The sequence below is a fragment of the Rana temporaria genome, chromosome 10 (genome assembly GCF_905171775.1).
Source record: "Rana temporaria chromosome 10, aRanTem1.1, whole genome shotgun sequence".
Lineage (NCBI taxonomy): Eukaryota > Metazoa > Chordata > Amphibia > Anura > Ranidae > Rana > Rana temporaria.
This window is the reverse complement of record NC_053498.1, coordinates 116,495,794-116,523,306: the sequence shown is the minus strand read 5'-3', so window position 1 is coordinate 116,523,306 and position 27,513 is coordinate 116,495,794. Positions and strand designations below refer to the sequence as shown.

Sequence of the window (27,513 nt, the reverse complement as noted above, 5' to 3'; positions counted from 1 at the left end):
ACTCTGGAGGAGCTGCAGAGATCCACAGCTCAGGTGGGAAAAGCTATTAGTTGTGCACTGCACAAATCTGGCCTTTATGGGGAAGAGTGACAAGAAGAAATGAATTGTTGAAAGAAAGCCATAAGAAGTTCCATTTGCAGTTAGCGAGAAGCCATGTGGGGGATGCAACAAACATGTGGAAGAAGGTGCTCTGGTCAGATGAGACCAAAATTTAACTTTTTTGCCTAAAAGCAAAACGCTATGTGTGGAGGAAAAATAACACTGCACATCATCGTGAACACACCATCCCCACCGTGAAACATGGTGGTGGCAACATCATGTTGTGGGGATGCTTTTCTTCAGCAGGGGCAGGAAAGCTGGTCAGAGTTGATGGGAAGATGGATAGAGCCAAATCAAGGATAATCTTAGAAGAAAACCTGTTGGAGTCTTCAAAAGACTTGAGACTGGGGAGGAGGTTCACCTTCCAGCAGGACAACAACACAAAAACATACAGCCAGAGCTACAATGGAATAATTTAGATCACAGCATATTCATGTGTTAGAATGGCCCAATCAAATTCCAGACCTAAATCCAATTGAGAAAAAACTATCCAAAAACGAGGGGTGGAGGGGAGGTCTTTCCTTTAAGAACAAGTTCTAACGTTGGGTGGAACTCGACTTCAATCTGCTTTAAGGGACCAGGATCTGTATTTTTTTTATTTTTTTGGGGGTTAACAAACACTTTAAGTTTAAGATCAAGGTCCGCTTTAACTAAAAGCTGCTATCAGGGATTATATAATGTATATACTCTTCAAATTCATTAATATTCTGCTCCTTCATCCATATCTGTTTACTTTAGCACAGTTCATTGCATATTGGTAATAGCATGAGCTGTGTATGCCTGCAATGCATCAAGTGGTAGACTGGGGACCATTAAAAACCTGTTCTCTCCTTTAAATTAAATGTATGGGCATTGGCAGACATAGATTTCTGAATAACAAGCTATCATGCAACCTAATGCTGGTGGAATGAGAATTCCCAATTTCAAACAGTTTTAGATGTTTAGCAATTTAATACAAAGCCCTTATGCAATGCTGTAAATATATATATATATATATCCTCACCACCAGAGTTTCTCAATGTGGTATATTTTATACTTTATACATTTTTGCCTGCAGTGCAATTTCATGGCTTTCACACAGAAGAAATGTATAGAAAGTCATAAAAAGCCTTGTGATTTAATTTCTTACTTTATGAATATTTTATTCTAAATGGGGAGTTTGCATAATGTGCTTGCAGAGCTCCTTATTAGTTCATATTTTATATTTATTTCTCACACACAGTGGGAATACTGCAAATTGCTTGTGAATTGTAGGAAGTTGGCGGTACTGTTCATATGTTCTGGTACTGTAGACTGCAGGGATTGGTGGGGACTGGGGAGAAATAAAACAAATATCTTTCACTAATTACTGGCAAATGATGGACTAGTAAATGTGAAATATGTAAAAGAGCTTATAAAAGAAAATTTAAAGCAACAATATAAGCCTTTCATTGAACTTCTAATGCTACCCTAGAAATATTGCAACATTGCTAAAGCTGCTCCTGTCATATACAGTAAAACCTTGGATTGCGAGCATAATTCGTTTCAGAAACATGCTTGTAATCCAAAAACACTTGTATATCAAAGCGAATTTCCCCATAAGAAATAATGGAAACTCAAATGTTTGGTTCCACAACCGTTTTTTCATAGGTCCTTTAGTTTATAGTCCACATAAAAATATTATAGCAATGTGATTGTGTAACCATAGAATGTCCATCCACAAATGGAAGCCTCCACAAGGGGATTAGATGCAAAATCCAGCAGTAGCTACAGAGAAGAGAGGCGCCTTTAATGCCACGTGTAGACGATCAGACATTCCGACCGTGGATTTTTTTTCCCGACGGAATGTTGGCTCTTGCATACACACGGTCACACAAATGTTGTCGGAAATTCCGAACGTCAAGAACGTGGTCATGTACAACACGTTTGACAAGCCAAGAAAAATGAAGTTCAATAGCCAGTGCGGCTCTTCTGCTTGATTCCGACGTTGCGTGAAATTTTGTACGTCGGAAAATTTGAAGTTTTGTTGTCGGGAAATTTGAGAACCAGCTCTCAAACATTTGTTGTCGGAAATTCCGACAGCAAATGTCTGATGGAGCATACACACAGTCGGATTTTGCGATAACAAGCTCACATCGAACATTTGTTGTCGGAAATTCCGACTGGGGGTACGCGGCATAAGTGTAGCTAAATCTTGTAGCTTCATTAAATGTAACCATATTGCTACACTTAAAGGCACCTCTCTTTTCTTTTATACTCAGTTGTGACATGACGCTACTTGTATATCAAGACATTGATTGTATATCAAGTCAAAAATAAATTTTAAATGTTGCTTGTCTTGCAAAACACTCTTAAACCAAGTTACTCTCAAACCAAGGTTTTACTGTAATTCTATAATTAATAACCTGCCTCTTCCAATGTACGGTCATCGCCAAAAATATTGGCGCCCCTGCATTTCTGTCAGATAATTTACCACTTCACCCAGAAAATTGTTGCAATTACAAATGTTTAGGCATTCTCGTGTATTAGTATGACACAAAAAAAGTGGAGAAACAAAAAGCCAAATCTGACACATTCCACACAAAACTCCAAAAATGGACTGGACAAAATGATTGGCACCTTCTCACAATTGTAAGAAATAATTGCATTCTAAGTTTGTGGTGCTGCTGTAAGTTGTAATTAAACTCACCTGCTTTAATTAACAGATGCTAACAATATACCAGCAACCATGGTGAAACATTGACTCAATCTTTCTGTTGTGTGTCTACTTGTGCCACACGGAGCATGGAGACAAGAAAGAGCAGCATTGAGAAAAAAAATGCCGAAAAGCATGAACAATCTCAAGGTTACAAGTCCATCTCCAGAGATCATAATGTTCCTGTCAGGGCTGCTGTTAGGAATCATGGGACCCTGTACATCTTACCAGACAGCCCCCCCCCCACAAAAAATAAATATCCAAACAATATTTTCACAAAAAAATACACTGAAATCATTATTTTTAGTGAGTAACATAGCACAACTTAAAGTGGAGGTTCACCCGGAAATGACAATTTTTAAGATTAGATTGAGGCTCATTTTGTCAATGGGAATCGGGTAGTTTTTTTCAAATCGAAGCCGTACTTACCGTTTTAGAGATACATCTTCTCCGCCGCTTCCGGGTATGGGCTGCGGGACTGGGCGTTCCTATCTTGATTGACAGTCTTCCGACAGGCTTCCGATGGTCACATCTATCGCGTCGCGATTTTCCGAAAGTAGCCGAACGTCGGTGTGCAGGCGCCGTATAGAGCCGCACCGACGTTCGGCTTCTTTCGGCTACTCGTGACGCGATGGATGCGACCGTCGGAAGGCTGTCGGAAGGCTGTCAATCAAGAAGGAACGCCCAGTCCCGAAGACCATACCCGGAAGCGGCGGCGGAGAAGATCGCTCTCTAAAACGGTAAGTACTGCTTTGTTTTTAAAAATAACTACCCGATTCCCCTTGACAAAATGAGCATCAATCTAATCTTAAAAATTGTCCTTTCCGGGTGAACCTCCACTTTAAGTTGTGCTATGTTACTCACTAAAAATAATGATTTCAGTGTATTTTTTTGTGAAAATATTGTTTGGATATTTTTTTTTGTGGGGGGGGGGCTGTCTGGTAGGATGTACGGGGTCCCATGATTCCTAACAGCAGCCCTGACAGGAACATTATGATCTCTGGAGATGGACTTGAGATTGTTCATGCTTTTCGGCATTTTTTTTCTCAATGCTGCTCTTTTTGTCTCCATGCTCCGTGTGGCACAAGTAGACACACAACAGAAAGATTTAGGCCCCGTACACACGTCCGAGGAACTCGACGTGCCAAACACATTGAGTTCCTCGTCGAGTTCAGTGTAAAATAGATTAACAGGGAGCTGGCCCTATTACAAAACACCTCTGAGAGTCTCTGCCTATAAGGAGAGGGGGTGTGTGCCTTTTCTCCAATCAGCAATGTCAGCTATCTTGGCTGTATGCCCAGACAGCACACTCTGTGTTAAACAGGAAGAGAAAATCTTCTAACGGGATCTCAACTTCTAAACAGTATATAAATGTGAAGACAGCAGATGTACATAAAAAAACCTATATATGGAGATTTGGTTCATCTCTGTGTATCATCTGAGGCTGTTCACTTCACTGGGTGTATGGAGGGTTTACATCCACTTTAATCTGGAGAGAGCTCATCCACCTGGGTGCATTTAATCACAGCACAGCGAGATGGAATAAGATTGAGAATGTTTTTGAACACTGGAAGTTGTTGCACAGCTTGGATATTTATTTTGGACTTTAATTGTTTGTTTCTTCACCGTTTGAATGAATTGATATATTCTCTCATGTTGCACAAATGCTGGAATGGACTAATATATTTTTTCTTATTCTGCACTGGTCACTTTATATTATGTTGATTATATGTAGAGGTCAATAGGGGTTATTATTATATTAGTTGCTGTTAGTTATTGTTGCTAGTATTTAGTCGTTTTCATTTAATACTCATAGAGCTTTATGTTGTTTTTATAAATGATGGAATTCCGGTTTTCACAGCAGGATGAGGAAGCAATAATTCAAAACAAGTCAACAAAAAAGACTATGGCCCGGATTCACAAAGCACTTACGCCGACGTATCTCGAGATACGCCGCGTAAGTGTAACTATGCGCCATCGTATCTGTGCGCCGTGCCCACAAAACTAGATACACCTGAAAATAGGCTTCCTAAGACCGACGTAACTTGCCTACGCCGTCGTATCGTGGGTGCATAGTTAAGCTGGGCATATTTGCCGCTCCCATAGATTTTCTATGCACATATGCAAATGAGGGAGATACGCTGATTCACAAACGTAGTTGCGCCCGGCGCATCATATACGCGGTTTGCGGAAGTCGTACGTCCGGCGTAAAGTTATTCCCCATATAGGAGGCGTAACTCATGCAAAGGTATAGACCAGGGAACAGCCGTCGTATTTTACATTGTTTACGTAGTAGTACGTGAATAGGGCTGGGCGTAGGTTATGTTCACATCGTAGGCAGTGATTCGACGTATCTTAGGGAGTAGTTTCGACGTGATTCTGCGCATGCGCACTGGGTTGCGTCCACGGGACGGCGCATGCGCCATACGTTATTAGTATCTTTATGACGCTCGGTACATCATTTACATGGGGTCACGCCTCATTAGCATGGCTCAGGCCCACTTCCACCTACGAGGAAACCCAGCGTAGATTTGGGGGCGAGTGCTTTGTGAATACTGTGCTTGGCGCTCTGCGCTACGCCGGCGTAGCCTAGAAAAGATACGCTACGCCGGCATAAATATGCGCCAATGTATGTGAATCCGGGCCTATGAATTGTTTATTAACTATCCAAAATCATTAATCATTGGTTATCATTTATGATTCATTGTGTGTATATATATATATATTGATTAGTATACAATCAATGGCTACTTATGCATAAAATAGGACTGCATATGTGTATGGAAAAAGGTAACCATCATCATCATCATCAACATTTATCTGTAGTTTGCTGTCCACTTGGCAACCACCGTAAACCAACCAAAATGTGGTATACAATAAGTATACCTAGTATGTAAACTCCCACGGCTGTCCCTGTAACAACTCCAGCAGCAAAAAGGAGGATCAGAATCTTCCGGGCAATGCATTGTTGCTTTCGTGATTTTTCTAGATCTGAAATACAAAACATATATAAAATATGTTAAATATATTAACAGTAAGAAAGTGAGGCCAGAGCAGATTGGCCCTATAAGAGATTATGAATGGATTTTGGTTACAAAAGACAATGAGAAGGCAATGGTTTTAAATGCATTCTTCTCAGTTTTCACAAATGAAAAAGGGTGATATAGTACCAAGACTGTAATGTTAGTAACACTAAGTGATTGTAAAGTCTTGTTTGTTTTTTTAAAGACAAATAACAAACATATTATACTTACCTCCTCTGTGTAATGGTTTTGCACAGAGAAACCCAGATCTTCCTCTTTTCAGGACTCTCTTTGGCTCTCCTGGCCCCTCCCTCCTGACGAGTGATCCCACAACAAGCAGCTTGCTATAGGGGCACCCGAGCCAAGCTGAAACTCCCTGTGTCCATTCAAACATGGAGGTTCTTTTTGGCCCACCCCCTCTCTCTCCTGATTGGCTAACTGACTTTGATTGACATCCACAGGAGCCAATGGTGCCGTTACTGTGTCTCAGCCAATCAGGAGGGAAAGTCTCAAACGACCGAGGGACTCGTGTACATCGCTAGACAGATGTATTAGAGGGTGCTGGGGGGCTGCTACACACAGGTTTTTTTTATCTTAATGCATAGAATGTATTAAGATAAAAAAAAACTTCTGCCTTCACAACCCCTTTAACATAAACAAATCAACCGGAAACCGGACAGCTTACACCCGAGTGTCCTTAACCACTTCCCATCCCAACCATTGTAATATAACGCCCGCAGAGTGGCTCTGCCACGTCACTCGGCAGCCGATGTGCATGCCCGGCAGCCACAATGTCCACCGGGCACCCGCAATTGTAAACACACAGATCAACATCCTGTTAGGGGAGAGGAGACCAATCGCGTGTTCCTTGTATATAGGAATATCGATCAATCTCCTCCCCTAGTCAATCCCATCCCCCCACATTTAAAGTCATTCCCTAGGTTAGGGTTCGACAAAATCCGGGTGCCAGGTTGCAATTGCGACTAGAATTAGCGACCTAGCATCTGGGGAAGGAAGCATAGGCCTGCAGAAGGCCGCAAAGCTGCAGCCTCAATTACCGGCTGTCGCGGCATGACGCGATTGAGCGGCAGGGGAGGTGGGGGCACACAGAGACACAGGATACCCTCCCCTGCTGCACGATTGCGTCGGGCTGCGTCCACTCGTGGAATGGCGACAAACTTTTACCCTTTAAAATCTCCACAGGAGAGGTTTAAAAAATTCTACAAGTTGCATGTTTTGAGTTACAGAGGAGGTCAGGGCTAGAATTATTGCTCTCGCTCCAACGATCGTGACGATACCTCACATGTGTGGTTTGAACACCGCTTTCATATGCCGGCGCTACTCACGTATGCGTTCGCTTCTGTGCACGAGCCCGGCGGAATGGGGCGTGTCTCTGGCTCCTAACTTTTTTAGCTGGCTCCTAGATTCCAAGCAAATTTGTCAAACCCTGTCCTAGGTAACACATTTAACCCCTAGTGTTAACCCCTTCCCTGCAAGTGACATTTACACAGTAATCGGTGCATAGCGCATCCTTCAACTCTGCACTCCATACATAGCGCATCCCTCAACTAAGTATGGAGTATATGTATGGAGTATACATAGCGCATCCCTCAACTCTGCACTCCATACATAGCGCATCCCTCAACGCTGCACTCCATACATAGCGCATCCCTCAACTCTACACTCCATACATAGCGTATCCCTCAACTCTACACTCCATACATAGCGCATCCCTCAACTCTGCACTCCATACATAGCGCATCCCTCAACTCTGCACTCCATACATAGCGCATCCCTCAACTCTGCACTCCTGGTATTTATTGCCCCTTTAAGATTCTCCCACTGTGCAATTTGGCCACACAATTTGGCCACTTAGGAAGGTGTATGGCTCTGCTTATTTCTTACAAGAAACATGATTATGGGGAGAGAACAAAGTGACACAGGAATGAACTTATTAGTGAGCTGCTTCTCATTTCACTGTCCATTCACAGACTAGGGGAGGGACAAGACCTGTAAGTGTTAACCTAACTGCTACAGAGAAAACTCAAGTCTCCTACCCTGCCAGATAGGGTCATGCTGTGTGGCAGAGCTGTGTAAATCTTTGAACTTTACTATAGATTTTAAATAAATCTGCACTAATATAATAAATTATAAATATGTGTGATACAAAATAAATTATAAAAGCACAGCAGCATGCAGATAGACCACATTTAGTTTTGAATTTCAAAAAAGTGAACTTTCCAAAATGGCATCTTTTTGTAATCACAACTGCTTGAACACGACTTTACCAATAGAACAGAAATAACACCAGACAGTGAAATCCAGATAAATCAGAAGTCAAATGAACTTTGTACATCAAATCTCATAAAGTGAAACACTTAAAGTTAGATTCCTTATATGTGCATGTATCAACCACCAACACAAAATAAATGTAATATCTTATATATTTATAATTAAGTAATAGAGGATCTGCACTATTAGGACATTGTTATGTATTTTAGGGACGTCTGAAGGAAAGCTGACATTACATTGTTGGGAGAGCGATTCTGGCTCTGGTCCCTTTTAATCCTGTATGTAAATTTGCCATACATAAGCACATTTTGCCCTCTAGCATTTGGAGTCCATTCTTTTGATAAAATATTGCCTTTAGCATGCAATGGTGGTTGGCGAGTGCATATCCAAGTACTTCAGAAGGTTTGAAACAAGGTTTGATCTACAATGTGCCATGGACCTCTGATTTATCGAAGTCGGAGGTCTCACTGTCTGGGGAGTTGCTATTTTTCTTCTGTGGTGGAAGTCACATTTTAGCAGTGGGAATGACAAAGGTGGAATCTTACTTCAAGTTCTGCAGCTTTGCAAAATCTTAGTACTTGATAGACAGAACCCTTTGTCAAATAAAATGCCCACCTTTTGGTATTTCATCTTTGTACTCAGCAGCTTGCTGAAGTTCAGATTTATAATTAGAAAAAATGTTATTCGTTTATAAATTTAAAAGTTTAAAATGTTTCTTATTTAATATTTGGTGACACTTGGTAGTTATATAACAACTTATAACCCCCCCCCCATACATTTGGGGGAATGCTTAAAAATAGTCGATTAACTGGTTGCCGACCAGCCGCCGTAGTTTTACGGCGGCAGGTCGCCTCCCCTGCGCGAGAGCATGTAATATAACGTTGGCTCTTGAGCAGGCCACTAGGGGCCGGAGGAGCGTGCCCCCCACTCGCCCCCAACTCCTGTGCGCGTGCCCGGCGGGCGCGATCGCTGCCGGGCACACGCGATTGCTCGTTACAGAGCGAGGACCGGGAGCTGTGTGTGTAAACACACAGCTCCCGGTCCTGTCAGGGAGAGAAATGCTGATCTTCTGTTCATACAATGAACAGAAGATCAGTAATTTCCCCTAGTGAGGCCACCCCCTACAGTTAGAACACACCCAGGGAACATACTTAACCCCTTCCCCGCCCCTAGTGTTAACCCCTTCACTGCCAGTGGCATTTTTATAGTAATCCAATGCATTTTTATAGCACTGATCGCTATAAAAATGCCAATGGTCCCAAAAATGTGTCAAAAGTGTCCGAAGTGTCCGCCATAATGTCGCAGTACCGAAAAAAAAAATTGCTAATCGCCGCCATTACTAGTAAAAAAAATATTAATAAAAATGCCATAAAAATACCCCCTATTTTGCAAACGCTATAACTTTTGCGCAAACCAATCAATAAACGCTTATTGCGATTTTTTTTTACGAAAAATATGTAGAAGAATACGTATCGGCCTAAACTTAGTAAAAAAAATGTTTTTTTATATATTTTTGGGTGATATTTATTATAGCAAAAAGGAAAAAATAATTTTTTTTTTCAAAATTGTCGCTCTTTTTTTGTTTATAGAGCAAAAACAAAAAAACGCAGAGGTGATCAAATACCACCAAAAGAAAGCTCTATTTGTGGGGAAAAAAGGACGCCAATTTTGTTTGGGAGCCACGTCGCACGACCGTGCAATTGTCAGTTAAAGCGACGCAGTGCCGAATCGCATAAAGTGCTCTGGTCTTTGACCAGCAATATGGTCCGGGGGTTAAGTGGTTAATAATACGAAATCATCAAAGCGGTTCTTCATAAAAATATAATCTATTATGAACAATACTGATCATAAATTTATACAGACTGTTTCTTATAAATTCCCTTTCCTTTACTAAATCAAGTAATAAACCCTCAGAGATTCAACATGCATGCATCCATACATTAACATGCAAACATACAGACCATTTACTGAATACAAATCTCTGATACATACCATATTGCATAAATTATGTGTATATAGACATATACATCCTGCACAACTGTTTGTTGAATGATCAAAATCAGCCATTTTAAACATAGTTAATAAAGCATTTTATGCCTAATTCTACATTTAAACCTCTGGAGCAAATGCCTTTGGAGAGTGCAACATCGCTTGAAAAATGCACAGTCTATTTGCCTCTAGTAAACCAACCCCATTGTGATTTTTATAACCTTGTTATGTACATGACCATGAGATTATGTTCCTGCATATTAACTATGTAACAAAAAGAACAGTTTATACCAATGGAATTAAGGGAAGCGTTCACTATAAATCATGCTGCTTCCAAACAATACAGTTACCACATTCATTTTGCTGAACAAATTAAGCTATAGGGAGGATTTGTGAGCAACTCCAGATTTCGGAGTTTCTGCTGCCAAATTTTAACAATATGAACTTTTATAAAAAAAAAATAAAAAAAAAGAATTACAGAGACATAGGCCCAGATTCACAGAGAGCGGGCACACATTATGCCGCCATAGCGCAAATAATATACGTTAAGCCGACGCAGCGCAGAGAGGCAAGAATGGAATTCAGGAAGCCAGTGCTCCCAACGCTGCGTCGGCGTGGCGTAGGTTTCAAAGGCACAGGCCGGCGTAGGTGGAAGTGGGCTTGACCCATGCAAACCCATGCAAATGAGGTGTGACCCCATGCAAATGATGGTCCGAGCGCCAGACAAGTACGTTTACCGAACTGCGCATGCGCTGTGACGTGGACGCATCCCCCTGCGCATGCTCACAACCACGTCAGAACAACTGCCTAAGATACGCCGGAGCAATGCGTACGCCATGAACGTAACCTACGCCCAGCCAGACACACCTCCAACGTAAAATACGGCGGCTTGGCCGGCTTGTGTTCCCTGGTGCAGACCATTGCATGTCTGCTGCCGAGTTACACCAACTTTATGGGGCATAACTTTACGCCGGACATACAACTTACGCGCACCTCTCGTAGCCTGCGTCGGGCGCACGCAGGTTCGTGAATCGTATTTCCCTCATTTACATATTTGAATGACTAATCAATGGGAGCAGCACCATGCTCCCAGCCTAAATGTGCACCCACTCTACGCCGGCGTAAGCAAGATACGTCGGCGGGGTGTAGCCTGGTTTTAGGCGCATCTCTGTTTGTGGGTCCGGCGCACAGATACGATGGCGCACATTTGCACTTACGACGGCGTAACTTGTTATACGTCGGCGTAAGTGCTTTGTGAATCCGGGCCATAGTATATTACTGTAGTAACGTCATATTGGTACAGCAGAATTTTACATTTTTGGAGGAGATACAGGTACATAAAATTGATTATTATCAGCAATCTTCTTTCAGTAGCCAGTAATACAAGCAACACTTTTAGCTCAAGGTGCTGGTCTCAGAAGTGAAGTCATGACTCTGCAGGCCAATATACCATTAAAGGATAGGGCTATGGTGCTAATTTAGCTGTGAAGAATATTACAACTGGTAGATGAAGGGGTTATAGATAGAAAGGAAAAAAGGAGTAGAAACAGGGGGTATCAGCTACCGAAGAATGAGATGGTTAGTAGGAAGGGTAGAGGGTGGTAGGGGAATATATGTATTTTACCCGGAGTTTAGACAGAAGGTGATAGTTGTGTGTTTATTCTCTGATTGTAGAAGGACGTGTTGATTTCCAATGATGTGAAATTAGGCATTTGGCTGCATTTAGTGTGTGTTTAGTCAAAGAAAGTTTATATGTCCGCATGGAGCATGCAGAGATGTATAGTCGACAACATGCTGGTGTGAGGCTTATTCCCAGGTCTGTGATAAAAATAGTCAAGTCACAAATCTGTTTCCAAAATGGAGCACTTAAAGGGCATTGCCCTTTTCATTAATACATGTGCTTATTGAACCCTGGTGGGTCTTAAGGCATGTTTATTTTCCACTAGTTCTCCTGAATTGGAGATCAGAGTGTGGTTTCCCACCACTCCTTTAAGCGGGGGTTCACCCCAAAAAAATGTTCTAACATTAAATTAAAGCGGGAGTTCACCCAAAAAATGTTTTTTTAACATTAGATTGGGCCTAATTACGGGAAGCAGAATCGGGTGTTTTGTTTAAAATCAATGCAGTACTTACTGTTTTAGAGATAGATGTTCTCCGCCGCTTCCGGGTATGGTCTTCGGGACTGGGCGTTCCTATTTGATTGACAGGTTTCCGACGGTCGCATACAGCGCGTCACGAGTTGCCGAACGTCGGTGCGGCGTTATACGGCGCCTGCGCACCGACGTTCGGCTACTTTCGGAAACTGGTGACGCGCTGTATGCGAAGGTCAGAAGGCTGTCAATCAAATAGGAACGCCCAGTCCCGCAGCCCATACCCGGAAGCGGCGGAGAACATCTATCTCAAAAAAGGTAAGTACTGCATTGATTTTAAACAAAACACCCGATTCTGCTTCCCGTAATTAGGCCCAATCTAATGTTAAAAATTGATTCTTTGGATGAACCTCCACTTTAAGCTCCATTTCGACATTGACTATACGCTGATTTTTTTTTGCCGTACATACCTTTATATCTTTATTTTCCCCCCTGGCTTCCTGGTAGTGAATCCCGCGGGAGTGGGCGTTCCTTGGCACAGGCTTATTGATTGACGTATGACATAAGCTTCCCCCCGGCGCATACGGCCACGTCACGAGTTGCCGAAAGAAGCCAAAAGTCGGTGCGCAGGCGCCGTATAGCGCCGTATAGAGCCGCTTAGCAGTCCGGCTTCTTTCGGCAACTCGTGACGTGGCCGTATGCGCCGGGGGGAAGCTTATGTCATACGTCAATTAATTAGCCTGTGCATTGGAACGCCCACTCCCGGGGGATTCACTACCCGGAAGCCGGGGGGGAAAATAAACATATAACGGTATGTACGGCAAAAAAAAAAAGATCCGCGTACAGTCAATGTTGGTATGGAGCTTAATGTAATGTTAGAATTTTTTTTTGGGTGAACCCCCGCTTTAAATGTATCTGTTGTGTTGTTTTTTGTTTGTTAGAATCAGATATATATACGTTAGACCCCTGGAACCTTTTAGACACATCTCGAAAGTTGTATAGGTCTGATAAAGTTCTGTTTTTGTTTATGATTAACAATATAACTATGCAATTGTAGTACAGTTTGGGCAGTGTTCTGTTCTGAATTTTTTTTGTAAAAGCAGTTTTGGGTTTTATTAGACCATGGTGGAAACAATGCACAGCAAGTAGAGGGTTGCCATTTTCCCTAGTTGGATATTTGCATTGGTGATACCTTATGGAAATTCTGGATAATCTGCTATGGGGGTTAGTGAACCCGGTGAAGATGAGATATTGTGTTGTGCAATTGCTCAATAATACTTAAAGAGTTACTCCTGTCAATGGGTGCGGTTTCAGAGGTTTGAATAGGCATGACCATGATACCCAGGGAGAATATTTTAGTGGTACTGAAGTGAGCTTACATTGCAATTTTATCCAGTCTTAATTAACATCATGGCAATTCCAGACTATAATTCCGGCGAGGTGTGCAGCATAATAGTATTTTCGGAAATCTGGGAGGCCCATGCTTCTTCAATCTTTGGGTTTGCTGACTGATTTGAATCTAATTCAAGGCATTTTGTAGGCTCAGATACATTTTTGTTGTAAAGATTTTAGGCATTTGAAGAAGGTGGAAGGTAAATTAATATGGAAGGTGTGCATAAAATATAGAAGTCCAGATAGTATTATAATTTTAATAATGGCTGCTCTTTTCAACCAGGAAACATTTTTAAAATTATAGACCAACACAAAGTGGCGCAACTATTGAACTTTGCATCTTTAGAACCCTAAGGCCTCGTACACACGATCGATTTCCTCGACAAAATCCAACAAGAAACTTGGTGGGAGAGCTTTTTTGCCGAGGAAAATTGTCGTGTGTATGTTTTTCATCGAGAAAATTATCGAGGAACTTGACGAAAAAAAGTTCTCTTTTTCCTCGACGGGAGTCTCAATTTCCTCGTCGTGTTTCTTCGTCGGGCTGGTTTTCGACGAGAAACACGTTCTTGTGTATGCTTAGAAACCCGCGCATGCTCAGAATAAATTATGAGACGGGAGCGCACCTTCGGTAAAAGTAGCGTTTGTAATGGAGATAGCACATTTGTCACGCTGTAACAGACTGAAAAGTGCAAATCATCTCTTACAATAAAATTGAGGTGCATAAACTAGACAAATGGGAACCTAAATGCACTTCCGGCGCCAATGGGCAGTAAGTCACTTGATCCCAAGTGAGGAAAAAGGATGTGAAGTCAAGTGTGTTGGGATTATCAAAAGTGATTAAAATTGATAAAAATCCAGAAAAGCAGCTATTATAAAAATGGGTAAAGAACCCAATAAAGATATAAAACAAAGTATCAAAATAACTATGGAACCGTGGTTCAATGATATAAACAGCGCTATGAGATTGATAGTGTCTAGCCCCAAATAGGAGCTTTAAATGAGAACGTAGGTGGTGTGCTAGGTGACCAAAAGACCAGGTATTAGTGCACCCTAAACCTTATCTATAGATTCACCAGGTAATGTGATGGTATCACCCTCTGGGATGTAACCTTACCACAGCGTACAAGAGGACTGGCGTGTTAATGTCAGTACTCTCAGGCACACCTTCCTCTATTCTCTAAGTCAGCCACGGTCATTCCATTGAAGGCACATAAAACAAAAGAAAATACTAAATGGTGAAGTACCGCTTAAGCAATGTCCCACACAATGCAAAGGAGAACAAACCCCCTATGTAAATGCCCGTACAGAAAAAACGAAGTAAATGAACCAAAATGCAAGCCTGTCAAACTCCTGCTGTCACCGCCGTTCTCTGGGCACCAGAGGCCGCCCAAGTGCTGGTATCGCTGGGGAACTGATGGTCAGCTGTGGAGCGCAGTAAGGCTTCCGTGTTGCGCCGATGTAGCCACGCCCTGACGCGTTTCGTCACTTCCGACTTCGACTGAGGGCTGACTTAGAGAATAGAGGAAGGTGTGCCTGAGAGTACTGACATTAACACGCCAGTCCTCTTGTACACTGTGGTAAGGTTACATCCCAGAGGGTGATACCATCACATTACCTGGTGAATCTATAGATAAGGTTTAGGGTGCACTAATACCTGGTCTTTTGGTCACCTAGCACACCACCTACGTTCTCATTTAAAGCTCCTATTTGGGGCTAGACACTATCAATCTCATAGCGCTGTTTATATCATTGAACCACGGTTCCATAGTTATTTTGATACTTTATTGCAAATCATCTCTTACCAAACTTTTACTTAAAACGCAGTAACATGAGATTAGCAAAAGCAGCCCCAAGGGTTGTGCCAGTGGAATCGAACTTCCCCTGCCGTCGTATGTGTTGAGCGTCACCGCGTTTGAGAACGACGAGATTTGGTCTTGACAGTGTGTATGCAAAGAAATCTCATGGGATCATGGGATCCGCAGGTATGAAAGGGGCCTAAACCTGCAGGAGATCCTAAGGAAGGCAAAAAACCCTTTGCTCCAATCTTATCCAATTTTAATTTTAACAGAGACAACATTCTTCTTGATACCCAAAGGTGATAAGACAATTCTACACATTAAATAAATAATGCTCCTACTCAATCCCTTTCCCAATAAAGGGGTACATACTGGGCTAGGGATTGCGGGCCATCAGTATTTATTTATTCTGTAGAGAATGATTTTTAGCCAGTGGTGCATCTAGTTTATGCAAAGCTGCTCATACATGGAAATGCAGAGATATTCTGATACCTATAGAACAACAAGGCGACTCCGTGAATCAGCATTATTATCTATCATCCAATCACATGCAAGCAAAAGTGCTTTTTTCTCCCCCTTTCATGTAATTGAATATTCTTTGCAAAGTGACGTTTCATCTGATTTGTTAAGCTTTGGGGAAAGTTCCCATGCAAAGTGAAACCTCTCCTACAAAGTCAGTAATGTATTATCCTTTAATAAATCAACTCTATTGTGTTTAAATCCACTGTAGTGTCAACAATGCCTTATAAACTTACAAAAATGAATCCAAAACCACCTAATTTCACCTAATAAATAGCACTGTAGGTAATATTTGTATATGAAGGTAATCCAATCCAGACCACTAAATGATTCAAAGCTTACACAAGTCAAGTAAAAATAAAGCACTTAAAGGGCCTCTAAAGTGTCCAAATCACCAAATCTTGTGTCACAAAGTCATTATTTCCTGAAAGTACCTTTTAGAGCAGCCTTTGTAAACTGTTTTTTTTTCTCTCCATATTCCAAACAATTCTGTAACCATTCCTATTGCGATATGTTATCACTCTGGGAGTTTTATTGTAAGAAAAAAAAATAGAGTGTTATTGAAATCCATTTATTTCTGGTAAATGCTGTTTATGAAAGGAATAAGAGTATTGTGTATTGCCCTATATAATTAATTCCAATATTCTGCTTGTCCCATTAGTTGTTGCTGGATAATTTTTAGTGTAAGATTTTTGTAGGATTTATGTAATTTCTACTCCAACAATGATGTTTTTAAAGGTCCTTATTAAATTTCTCTATAATAGAGCTTTGTTTCATTTAATAAGTATTGCTACGCACAAGATTGTATCACCATTGTAAAAGCAGGCTCTTCAGCCAGTAAAATACAATTCTATTATGTAGTTCTATTACCAAAGTCATATTCATCGACTTTAAAATGTCATGGATCAACGGGGTAACTAGTTATCTTATTCTGTACGCTGAATTCTTACCATTTAATGCTAAAAAATTTAAGAATATTAATAAGTATTCAGAAACTGTGGATGATTCAAACGCAAACTGCTATAGCTAAAACGGAACAATAATAATAATTATTATTTTAAATAATAATAATCTATTTACCACTCCAGTGTTTGCTTCTTGGTTTTATTCTCTAATGCCCTGTACACACAATCGAAAATTCTGACAGCAAAAGTCTGATGTGAGCTTTTGAACGGAGATTCCGACCGTGTGTAGGCTCCATCAGACTTTTACTGTCGGAATTTCCGCCAACAAAAGATTGAGAACAGGTTTCCGATCGTCTGTAGCAATTCCGACGCTCAAAATTCCGACACATGCTAGGAAACAATTCGATGCATGCTTGGAAGCACTTCATTTTCTCGGCTTGTCGCAGTTTTGTGCGTCACCGCGTTCTTGACGGTCGAAAGTTCAGAGAACTTTTGTGTGAACGTGTGTATGCAAGCCAAGCTCTAGCGGAATTCCGTCGGAAAAACCATCCAAGGTTTTTCCAACGGAAAATCTGATCGTGTGTACGCGGCATAAGTTTGTTTAAGAGATCTAAAATTAGCAGATTCTTTCCTCTTGTGATTTTAATGTGATAGATTTTTTTAATAACAAACATACCTATCTATAATACATATCTGCTCTGTGTAATGTTTTTGCACAGAGCAGCCCTGATCCTCCTCTCCTCGGGTCCCCCGCTGGTGCTCCTTGCCCCCCCCCCCAACTGAGTGCTCACCATAGCAAGCCCCTTGCTAAGAGGGCACCCGTGTGGGCTCTCTCCTGAGCCAGCTCTGTGTATTTATAGACATACAGAGCATGGCTCAGCCCTGGCACCCAGTCCCTCCTGACTGAGCATATGAGGAGGCAGAGAGCTGAGAGAGCCACTGCTCTTAGGGCCCTTTCAGACGTGCGGACTGTATGTCCGCTTTTTCATCCATCCGTTTGTGGATGAAAAAGGGACATACATTGGTTCCTATGTGATTGCGGGTGTCAGCGGATAAACAAAGATCCGAATTTGCAGACGGAAGAATGTCCTATTTTTTCTTCCGTCTGCAGATCGGATCGGATGAACACGGAGACACGGTCCGTGTTCATCCGATCCCTTCATAGGGGAGAGCGGAGAAAAGACAGGGCGGTCCCTGCACAGTGTGCGGGGACCGCCCTGTCAGCCGCCGGCTCAGCGGTAATATACGGAGCGATCCCCGTTGAGCTTACGATCATTACTGATCCGCCCCGTGTGAAAGGGCCCTTTTGCATATTACTGAATTAAGATTGAGCTCAGGTAAGTATAGGTGTAAAGAGACTAAACTAATTACTTAAAGTGATTGTGGACCACATCCCTGATACAAAGAGTCATAACATAACTTCCTCAGATTGGGACTTTAAACCGGGCCAAACAGTTTGATAGTAAAAAGGTATTCAAAATTGATTGCACATTGATAATATATAACAGCATGAACATGGGGATATACGCAAAAAACACAAATATTGGGAACAAAAATGGAAAACAGCTGCAAGGAAAAGCCCAAAACGTCAAACGCGTTTCGAAAAACAAAATGCAAATCTTCTTCAGGGACAGAGGGCTTGCGGGTTCCATATCTGTGGCTTATATGCCACATGTTGATGCTCCACACATAAAGACGAAGAACATAACTCAAAAATAAAAAGAAAGCTTTGTCCATCAGAGCAGCACACAAGCAACAGAAAATGTGAATGACATCAGCCAGAGGTCCATAGAATGTGGAATGGTCTTATTTTGTAACTTAGTGGTATAACTCTATATAGACCATAGCTATAGAGGAGAGGTAGAATAGTACTTCCCCCTCAATACAGGTCCGGTTGATAGTGTATATCAAAAATTAAATCATTCAGAACATCATGGGTTAAAGATGGTTGTATCAATCAGAGAGATTCCTGGATGTGCCCACAGTAAAAATGGCTGCATCCAGACTCAGTGGAGGAAGATTTCTGCAGCATATTTGGCAAGTGCAGAATCACAGTATATATTAAATAATATGCAAAGTGGTTGGAGGGAAGCTTCAGAATGGCAAATATGTTTTTATTGCAAATTATGTGAGCCGACTGCAGTCCCTCTTTAAGTTTGTTGTATCTATTATAAATCAATTTACTGCCTGCCACTTATTTGTGATGGATTATACTAACATTCCTATTTTTGTGTTAAGCTAATCCTTTTATTAGAACCACTGAAATGTTTTCTCTTATATTCTTTTATATACTTATATTGCTTTTATATTCATTATCTATATATGCATGTGTGAAAAGTATATATCACAATAGTGTTTATTTTCCTTGAAAAGATTTGTCAGATATGATGTTTTAAAGTTACAAGTACATTTCAACTTGGATGGAGATACAGAAGGACTAATAATAGGAAACATGGCTCTAAAACCTCCTCCTCCTCCTTCTCCCCCCTCTTGTCCTTGTGTTACTGAAGGAACTTTGGGCCAAATCCACAAAGATCCAGCGTAACATAAATTTTTCCATTTAAGTTACACTTCCATAAAATTTCTACCTAAGTGCCCGATCCACAAAGCACTTACCTAGAAATTTTGGGCCGTGTAACCTAAATTCCGCCGGCGCAAGGCGTTCCTATTCAAATGGGGGCGATTCCCATTTAAATTAGGCGTGCTCCGCGCCGGCCGTACTGCGCATGCTCGTGACGTCATTTTCCCGACGTGCATAGCGCGAAATTACGTTACGCCGAGCTTTGTGGATTGCGACGGGTCAATAAAGTTGCGTCGGGGAAAAAAAAAAGATACGGCGGGAAAAAATAAAATAAAAATTAAAACAAAATCGCGTCGCTGGACAGAAAGGTCTGCTTTTACATGGTGTACTAACTTTACACCTTGTAAAAGCAGCCCTAATTTTGCGTATGCAAACTAAAACTTACGGAGAAAAAACGAAGCTGAAAAGCTTCGTGGATCTCCGTAAGTGCTAATTTGCATACCCGAGGCGGCATTTCGACACGAAATGCCCCCAGCGGCGGATGCGGTACTGCATCTTAAGATCCGGCAGTGTAAGTCCCTTACACATGCCGGATCTTCTGCCTAACTATGGAAAACTGATTCTGTGGATCAGTTCCATAGTTAGGAACAGGGATACGACGGAGTAACAGCAGTTACGCCGTCGTATCCCTTTTGTGGATTTGGCCCTTTGTGTCTCATGACAAGAGAACTGTTTATACCAAATATGGCTTTGCCCCTGAAAGCTTGGGTTTGAGGACCCCTGTACAATGGACTTACACGTGGACTGCATGTGCTGTGGAATGTGTGCTGTGTACAAAGAACAGACGTCATAGGGGGGCTTGTAAATGGGACTGTACTGTATAGAATTAACCAATCAGTGTGTTCATGTAAATGATGTCATGATGTTTATAAAGCTATAGGAAATAAAGGGTTGGGCCTCTTTGCTGGCTGAACGCTGAAAGGTGAGGATGTGAAATTCTTAGTCTCTCTGGTTTTGCATGCTCCCATGATTTGAGTCAAACCACAGAAATGGGGTTAGCCCTGAGATTGTATCAGGAAATCAATCATGATCATATTTCCCTTTTAAAAATAGATGGCAAGGGGTAAAGTATTGTGGTCAAAATGTCCCCTAGCTTTATCTATCACATAATATGCAGAACAAAGTCTAGAAACTGCAGCAACTTCAGGCATATTGCTACGTACTTCCAGTGTGGTTTATTATCACACATGTCCTTCCCTTGTCATTACTAGTCTTTACCCTTTCACCTTCTCCATTTAAACAGACTAATGAAAGGGACCGGCTTCTTTGAAATATGCTTAGGAAACCCTCCACTGCCCTTCTAAGAGCTCAAAGCAGCTTGTGAAAGTAAATGTCATTTTATGATAATTTACAATATAATATTCATAACAAATACGATGTCAATTTAAATTAAGATCTTACCTGCTTCAAGGGAATTAACAATTTCAAAGAGTTCTCCTCTAATGTTGATGGTAGCTTTAGGAATATTAACACTATGCTGTTCTGAAGTACTCTGTGAAGAGAAACCAGAGATACATATGACTTATAAAAAGATACTACATAGAGAGCACACAGTGGCCACTATTTTAGATACATCCCTGTCTAAATGCATTGGATGCACTACAAAGAGTGAGAGGAACTTCTGTTGTCTCTCCTTCTCTTTGACATCAGAAACCAGAAGGGACAAGAGTTTTGTCACTTCCGGATTCAGTATATTTATTTACAAGCTGTTACCAGCTTATAAAGCAGCTACCGTATTTATTGGCGTATAACACGCACAGGCGTATAACACTCACCCTAACTTTGAGGCCTCGTACACACCAGCGGATCTGTCCGATGAAAACGGTCCGCGGACCGTTTTCATCAGACATGTCCGCTGCCGGATTTTGGTCTGATGGCTGTACTCACCATCAGACCAAAATCCCTGCGGAAAACAAACGCGGTGACGTGTCGCGACGCGGCCGCGACGATGACGCGGCGACGTGCGCGACCCTGAAAGGTAAATGCTTACACGCATGCGTCGAATCACTTTGACGCATGCGTCGAATCACTTCGACGCATGCGAGGGCTTTCGGCCGAGCGGACATGTCCGGTAAGTCGTACAGACGACCGAACATGTCCGACGGACAGGCTTCCAGCGGACATGTTTCTTAGCATGCTAAGAAACATTTGTCCGCTGGAAACCTGTCCGATCCGCCGGACATTCGTCCGGTCGGCCGTACACACGACCGAACATGTCTGCTGAAACTGGTCCGCAGACCAGTTTCAGCAGACATGTTCGGTCGTGTGTACGGGGCCTAAGAGGGAAGTTTCAGGAAAAAACTTTCCACAGCCCCCTGCGTATAACACACAGGCACAGTTTACCCTCTATTTTCAGGGTAAAAAAGTGAGCGTTATACACCAATAAATACAGTAATCAAGGCAGAGGAGAGGTCTGGGGTCTAATAGACCCCAGATCTCTCAATATAGAGGACATGTCATGGCCGATGCTAAAAGTGATGTTCCACCTCTAAGTACGGATGACCCGAACACCCCCTGATTCGGTTTGCAGCAGAAAATGCAAAAAATGTATTCGAACACGCGAACGCCATTAAAGTCTATGGGACACGAACGTGAAAAATCAAAAGTGCTAATTTTAAAGGTTAATATGCAAGTTATTGTCATAAAAAGTATTTGGGGACCTGGGTCCTGCCCCAGGGGACATGTATCAATGCAAAAAAATATTTAAAAACTGACATTTTTCGGGAGCAGTGATTTTAATAATGTGAAACAATAAAAGTGAAATATTCCTTTAAATTTCGTATCTGGGGGGTGTCTATAGTATGCCTGTAAAGTGGCACATTTTTTTCCGTGTTTAGAACAGTCTCTGCACAAAATTACATTTTTAAAGGAAAAAAAGTAATTTAAAACTACTCGCGGCTATAATGAATTGTCGGGTCCCAGCAATACAGATAAAAGTAATTGGAAAAAACTGCATGGGTCCATTACCAGGCGCTTTGGGTCTGGTATGAATATGAAGGGGAACCCCGAACCAAAATGTAAAATAAATATTGCGTGGGGGTCCCCCCAAATTCCATACCAGGCCCTTCAGGTCTGGTATGGATTTTAGGGGGAACCCCTGTGCCAAAATGCCAAAAAAATGGCGTGGGGGTCCCCCCAAAAATCCATACCAGACCCTTATCTGAGCATGCAACCTGGCAGGCCGCAATGTACAATGTACCCCGTTACCAATTCACATAGGGGGGCTGGGATATGGGGGTCCCCTTTGTTAAAGGGGGCTTCCAGATTCCGATAAGCCCCTCACCCGCATAACCCCCCAACCAGCGGGCAATGGTTGTGGGGATGAGGCCCTTGTCCCCATCAACATGGGGACATCCTCCCAATGTTGAGGGCATGGGACCTGGTATGGTTCAGGAGGGAGGCACTCTCTCGTCCCCCCTCTTTTTCTGCGACCTGCCAGGTTGCGTGCTCGGATAAGGGTCTGGTATTGATTTTGAGGGGGACCCCTACGCCATTAAAAATAAAAATTGGCGCAGGGTTCCCCTTAATATCCATACCAGACCTGAAGGGCCTAGTATGGAATTTGGGGGGACCCCACACAATTTTTCTTTTTTAATTTTGGTTCAGAACCCATGCCGTTTTTTTTCAATGACTTTTATTTGTATTGCCGGGACCCGCCAATTCATTATAGTCGAGAAATAAAAAATTATCCGCTTTAGAGGCATATTATAGACACACCCCAGGTACGAAATTTAAAGGAATATTTCACTTTTATTGTTTCACATTATTAAAATCACTGCTCCCGAAAAAATGAAATTTTTAAACCTTTTTTTGCATTGATACATGTCCCCTGGTGCAGGACCCAGGTCCCCAAACACTTTTTATGACAATACCATGCACATAAGCCTTTAAAATGAGCACTTTTGATTTTTCATGTTAGTGTCTCATAGACTTTAACGGGGTTCCGCGGCTTTCAAATTTTCCCCGAACTCAGCATATTGTTCGGTGTTCACCAGAACACCCGAACAACCAAGTTCAGCCCAAACTTATACTCGGGCTGAACCGTTCACCCATCCCTACCTCTAAGCCTGAGAATTAAGTGATCACATGCTTGCTGATGGCTCGGTTTTAAGGTCTGCCTTGAGCAGAGGGTGGTGACTGTCAATCACTGTTCTCTGCTCTGCCCCTCCAGTGCTCACTGGAGCATCGGGCAGGAGAGAGGGTGGGAGAAGCTGGCTCATTCTCTCAGCAGTGCACTAAGAGCCTGAGCCAGCTGCCTGTAAGGCAACTAGGAACAACAAGGATCCTGTCATTATTGTCGGGATACCTTCAGAGTCTGGAGTGTCTCTTCAGCCCACTGTCTTCTGCATCTGGGTCACAAGAGTGAAGAACTAAGTGCTATACGGGTATCACAACCCTTTGGGGGAGATTTCTGTTTATCAGGGGTTAAAGGGGAAGTAGGACCAAAGCCCTTTGTCCCTACTTCTCCTGTGATTCACAGGAGTGCATTTCATTTTTTACTTTGGCCAAACTTCTCTTTTTACCACTTCAGCCCCTAAAAAGTTGGCCCCTTAATGACCAGGCCATTTTTTGCGAAACAGCACTGCGACGGTTTAACTGACAATTGTGCGGTCATGCGACGTTGTACAAAAACAAAATTGACATCCTTTTTTTTCCACAAATAGAGATTTCTTTTGGTGGTATTTGATCATTGATTATTTTTTGCAATATAAACAAAAAAAGACTGTCAATTAAAAAAAAAACAATAGTTTTTACTTTTTGCTATAATATAGATCCCCCAAAATAGATATGCATTCTTTTATATATTTTTTGGGGAAAAATATTGCAATAAGCGTATATTGATTGGTTTGCGCAAAAGATATAGCGTCTACAAAATAGGTGATAGATTAATGGTATTCATTTTTTTTACCAGTAATGGCGGTGATCTGCGATTTTTATTAGGACTGCGACATTGCGGTGGACAAATCTCACACCTTTGACACTTTTTTGGGACCATTGACATTTATACAGCGATCAGAGCTAAAAATAGCCACTGATTACTGTACAAATGTCACTGACAGGGAAGGGGTTAACACTAGCGGGCGATCAAGGGGCTAACTGTGTTCCCTAGATGTGTTCTAACTCTGGGGGGAATGTGGCTGACTAGAGGAGGAGAGAGATTGTGTGTTCCTACTTAGTAGGAACACACAATCTCTCTCCTCTCCCCTGAAATAACTGAGATTTAGGGGCTGACACACACAGATCCCGGTTCTCGCTCTGTCACGAATGATCACGGGTGCACAGCGGTCATCGCGCCTGCCGGGCATGCATATTGGCTCCTGGGGGGCGTGCGCACGTGCCTCCGTTAGTGTCTTAAAGAGCCGATGTACATCTACGACTTCTCGCCCAGTATAACTGTGACGGCTGGTCCAGAAGAGGTTAAGCCTATAGCATTTTAGGAAGTAAAAATTATAATGCCTTGTCATCTGTAATATTGTTAATACTTATTTTAACAATTTTAACAAGTAAATCACGAAGGAAAAATTAGAACTTTAATTAGGTTTTTATTGGTACATTGACATTACGGTCGCAGTGAGCGCAGTTTCTCTTTTTTTACTGGTACTCTTTTCCTCACACTATTAACCACTTAAATACCAGGAACTTACACCCCCTTTCCTGCCCAAGCCAATTTTCAGCTTTCAGCGCTGTAGCAATTTGAATGATAATTGCGCAGTCATGCTACACTGTACCCAAACAAATGTTTTATCATTTTGTTCCCACAAATAGAGATTTATTTTGGTGGTATTTGATCACCTCTGCGATTTTTATTTTTTGTGCAACAAATAAAAAAAAGACCGAAAATTTTGAAAAAAAATATGTTTTTCTTTGTTTCTGTTTCATTTTTTTTGTAAATAATTAAGTTTTCTTCTTCAATGACAGGCACTAATATGGCTGCCCTGATGGACACTGATAAGGCAGCACCAATTAGGTGGACCCAATGAGGTGCACTGATGAGGTGGCACTGATGAGGTGGCACTGATGGGCACTGATAGGAGGCACTGATGGGCAATGATAGGTGGCACTGATAGGTGGCACTGGTATGCGGCACTGATGGGCACTCAGAGGGTGCACTGATGGGTACTTATGGGTGGCACTGGTGGGTACTTAAGGGTGCCACTGATAGGTGGCACAAATGGGAACTGATGGTCACTAATAGGTGGGCACTGATGGGCACTGATAGGTGGCACTGATGGACACTGATGGGTGGCACTGATGGACACTGATGGGTGGCACTGATGGACACTGATGGGTGGCACTGATGGACACTGATGGGGGGCATTGCTGGGCATTACTGATCTGATCCATAATGGTGCCAGTCAGTGCCCATTTGTGGGTACTGATGGACATATAGTGGGCATATATTTGCATATGTGGATGGCCATGGGGACATACCATGGGGACATACCTGGCCATCCACATGTTAGGGGCTTCCCTGGTGGTCCTTGCAGCTTCCCTAGTGGTGCAGTGGGGGCATCCGCAGGGGGGCTACGCTGATAAACAATCAGCGCAGACCCCCCCCCTGTTAGGAGAGCCACCGATCAGCAAATGAGAAAAATCGATCAACGGCTCTTACTGTTTACATCGTAATCAGCCGTGATTGGACATGGTTGATCACGTGGTAAAGAGTCATACGACGTCCAGTCAGGATAACTGAACCACCGCCCGGCCGTCATTTTGCTATAGGCCCGACGGGAAGTGGTTAAGAAAATAAATAAATCTTCAATCAATTTGTTTGCTCTTAAAACCCATGTCTACTATTGCCAGTGGAATGAATCCCAAAGCTTCTTGCAACCTTAGCATCTACTCCTGTCTCTGATCACAAAGATAGACTTCATGTACCTGCTAAGTAGTTCCTAGATTCTATAAATGCTGTTAGTATGTGGTTTTAATTGATCTGATCACTCCATTTTACTATATTTTACCCAGACCTGCCATAATAATACATCATAAAATACCATAATAAAAGTTAAAGTTTTACTCTAATATTTTTAGTATTATCTAGAACATTTCTATGTTAGTATTTACAGAATGTGTAGTAATCATTATTACACAATAATAGTTATAAGTTGACTCACCTGGTTCTTTCTGTCTGGGTCTGTGTATTTCTGGCACATTTTTAACTTTTTTTTTTCGAAATGTGCAATACACAAATAAAAACAAGTTTACTTATAATCCACGCTCATTAAGTTATCCAAGACCTCGTTAGTGCTGGGAACAGAATAGTAGCATCATAATGCATTTTGCTGCTCACAGTTGCTGAGTGATGAAGGGATCTCAATGGCGACTTCTTGTTGTCAGCTAGAACAGATTGTTATCTAGTCAAACAAGAGAGCCAAATCAGCAGAGCTCAGCTGAATAGGATTGTTGTTTGAGCTCGGGTCAGGGGGGTAGAGGACCAATAACAGCTTCTGTTAGACACAGCTATCTGTTTCCATGAGCAGGCTGGTGTGCTGAAGGTATCAGAAATATGCCCAAAATATTACATTCAAATATTGCAGTGACCAACTGGGAATATTTCCTAATAGGAAAGAGAGGAGAATTATCTTTTTTATAGATTAATACTAATGCAAGCAATTTTTATATACAAAGCAAAATAATTCACCTTGAAAAATACTCCTCCTAGCATTTCTTGCTGCCGCCATCTTGAGTAAGGGCAGATTATTTAGATAACATTTCCATCCTGGAATCAATCTGCCCTTAGTTCAGGAATTCAGGCAGGAGGGTGTGTTTTTTAGTGCAGAACAAAAAAATGTGTTCAGTTTAGTTTCGATTCGTTATTTACATTAATTTGTTTAGTTCAATTTGTTTCAGTCGTTTTCGGGATTCGTTTGGTTTATGAATCGATTTGAAACGTTTTTGAATCACTTTTGAATAGTTTTCGAATGTGAAAAGTTTTCCAATTTCCAAAAAGAATAAAATAGAATAGAAAATAAAGGCATAGAATATAAAAAAAATAAATCAATTCTATTCCCATATTTTCTGTTATATTTTATTCTTGTAAAAAAACTATTCGAATTTAAAAAGTCTGGATTTCCGAATAACAGAAATTAGTCCGAATTTTAATTTGGAACGAAACAAATCTACTTTTTAGTTTGGTAAATAGTGTACTAATA

At 41.8% G+C, this 27,513-nt stretch overlaps 1 protein-coding gene across 1 annotated transcript in view; it reads right to left on the bottom strand.

Annotated features, from left to right (window-relative positions):
* Positions 1–26,783, bottom strand: part of TMPRSS5 (transmembrane serine protease 5) — a 78,661-nt gene extending 51,878 nt beyond the window's left edge. Inside the window, exons 1-3 of the mRNA XM_040326022.1 lie at positions 26,476–26,783; positions 20,762–20,852; positions 5,660–5,764 (exon numbers count right to left, since the gene is read on the bottom strand). Coding sequence (XP_040181956.1) covers positions 5,660–5,764; positions 20,762–20,852; positions 26,476–26,514 — 235 coding nt within the window. The 5' untranslated portion in view covers positions 26,515–26,783. The remainder of the gene's footprint in view (positions 1–5,659; positions 5,765–20,761; positions 20,853–26,475) is intronic.
* Positions 26,784–27,513: the final 730 nt, after the last annotated feature.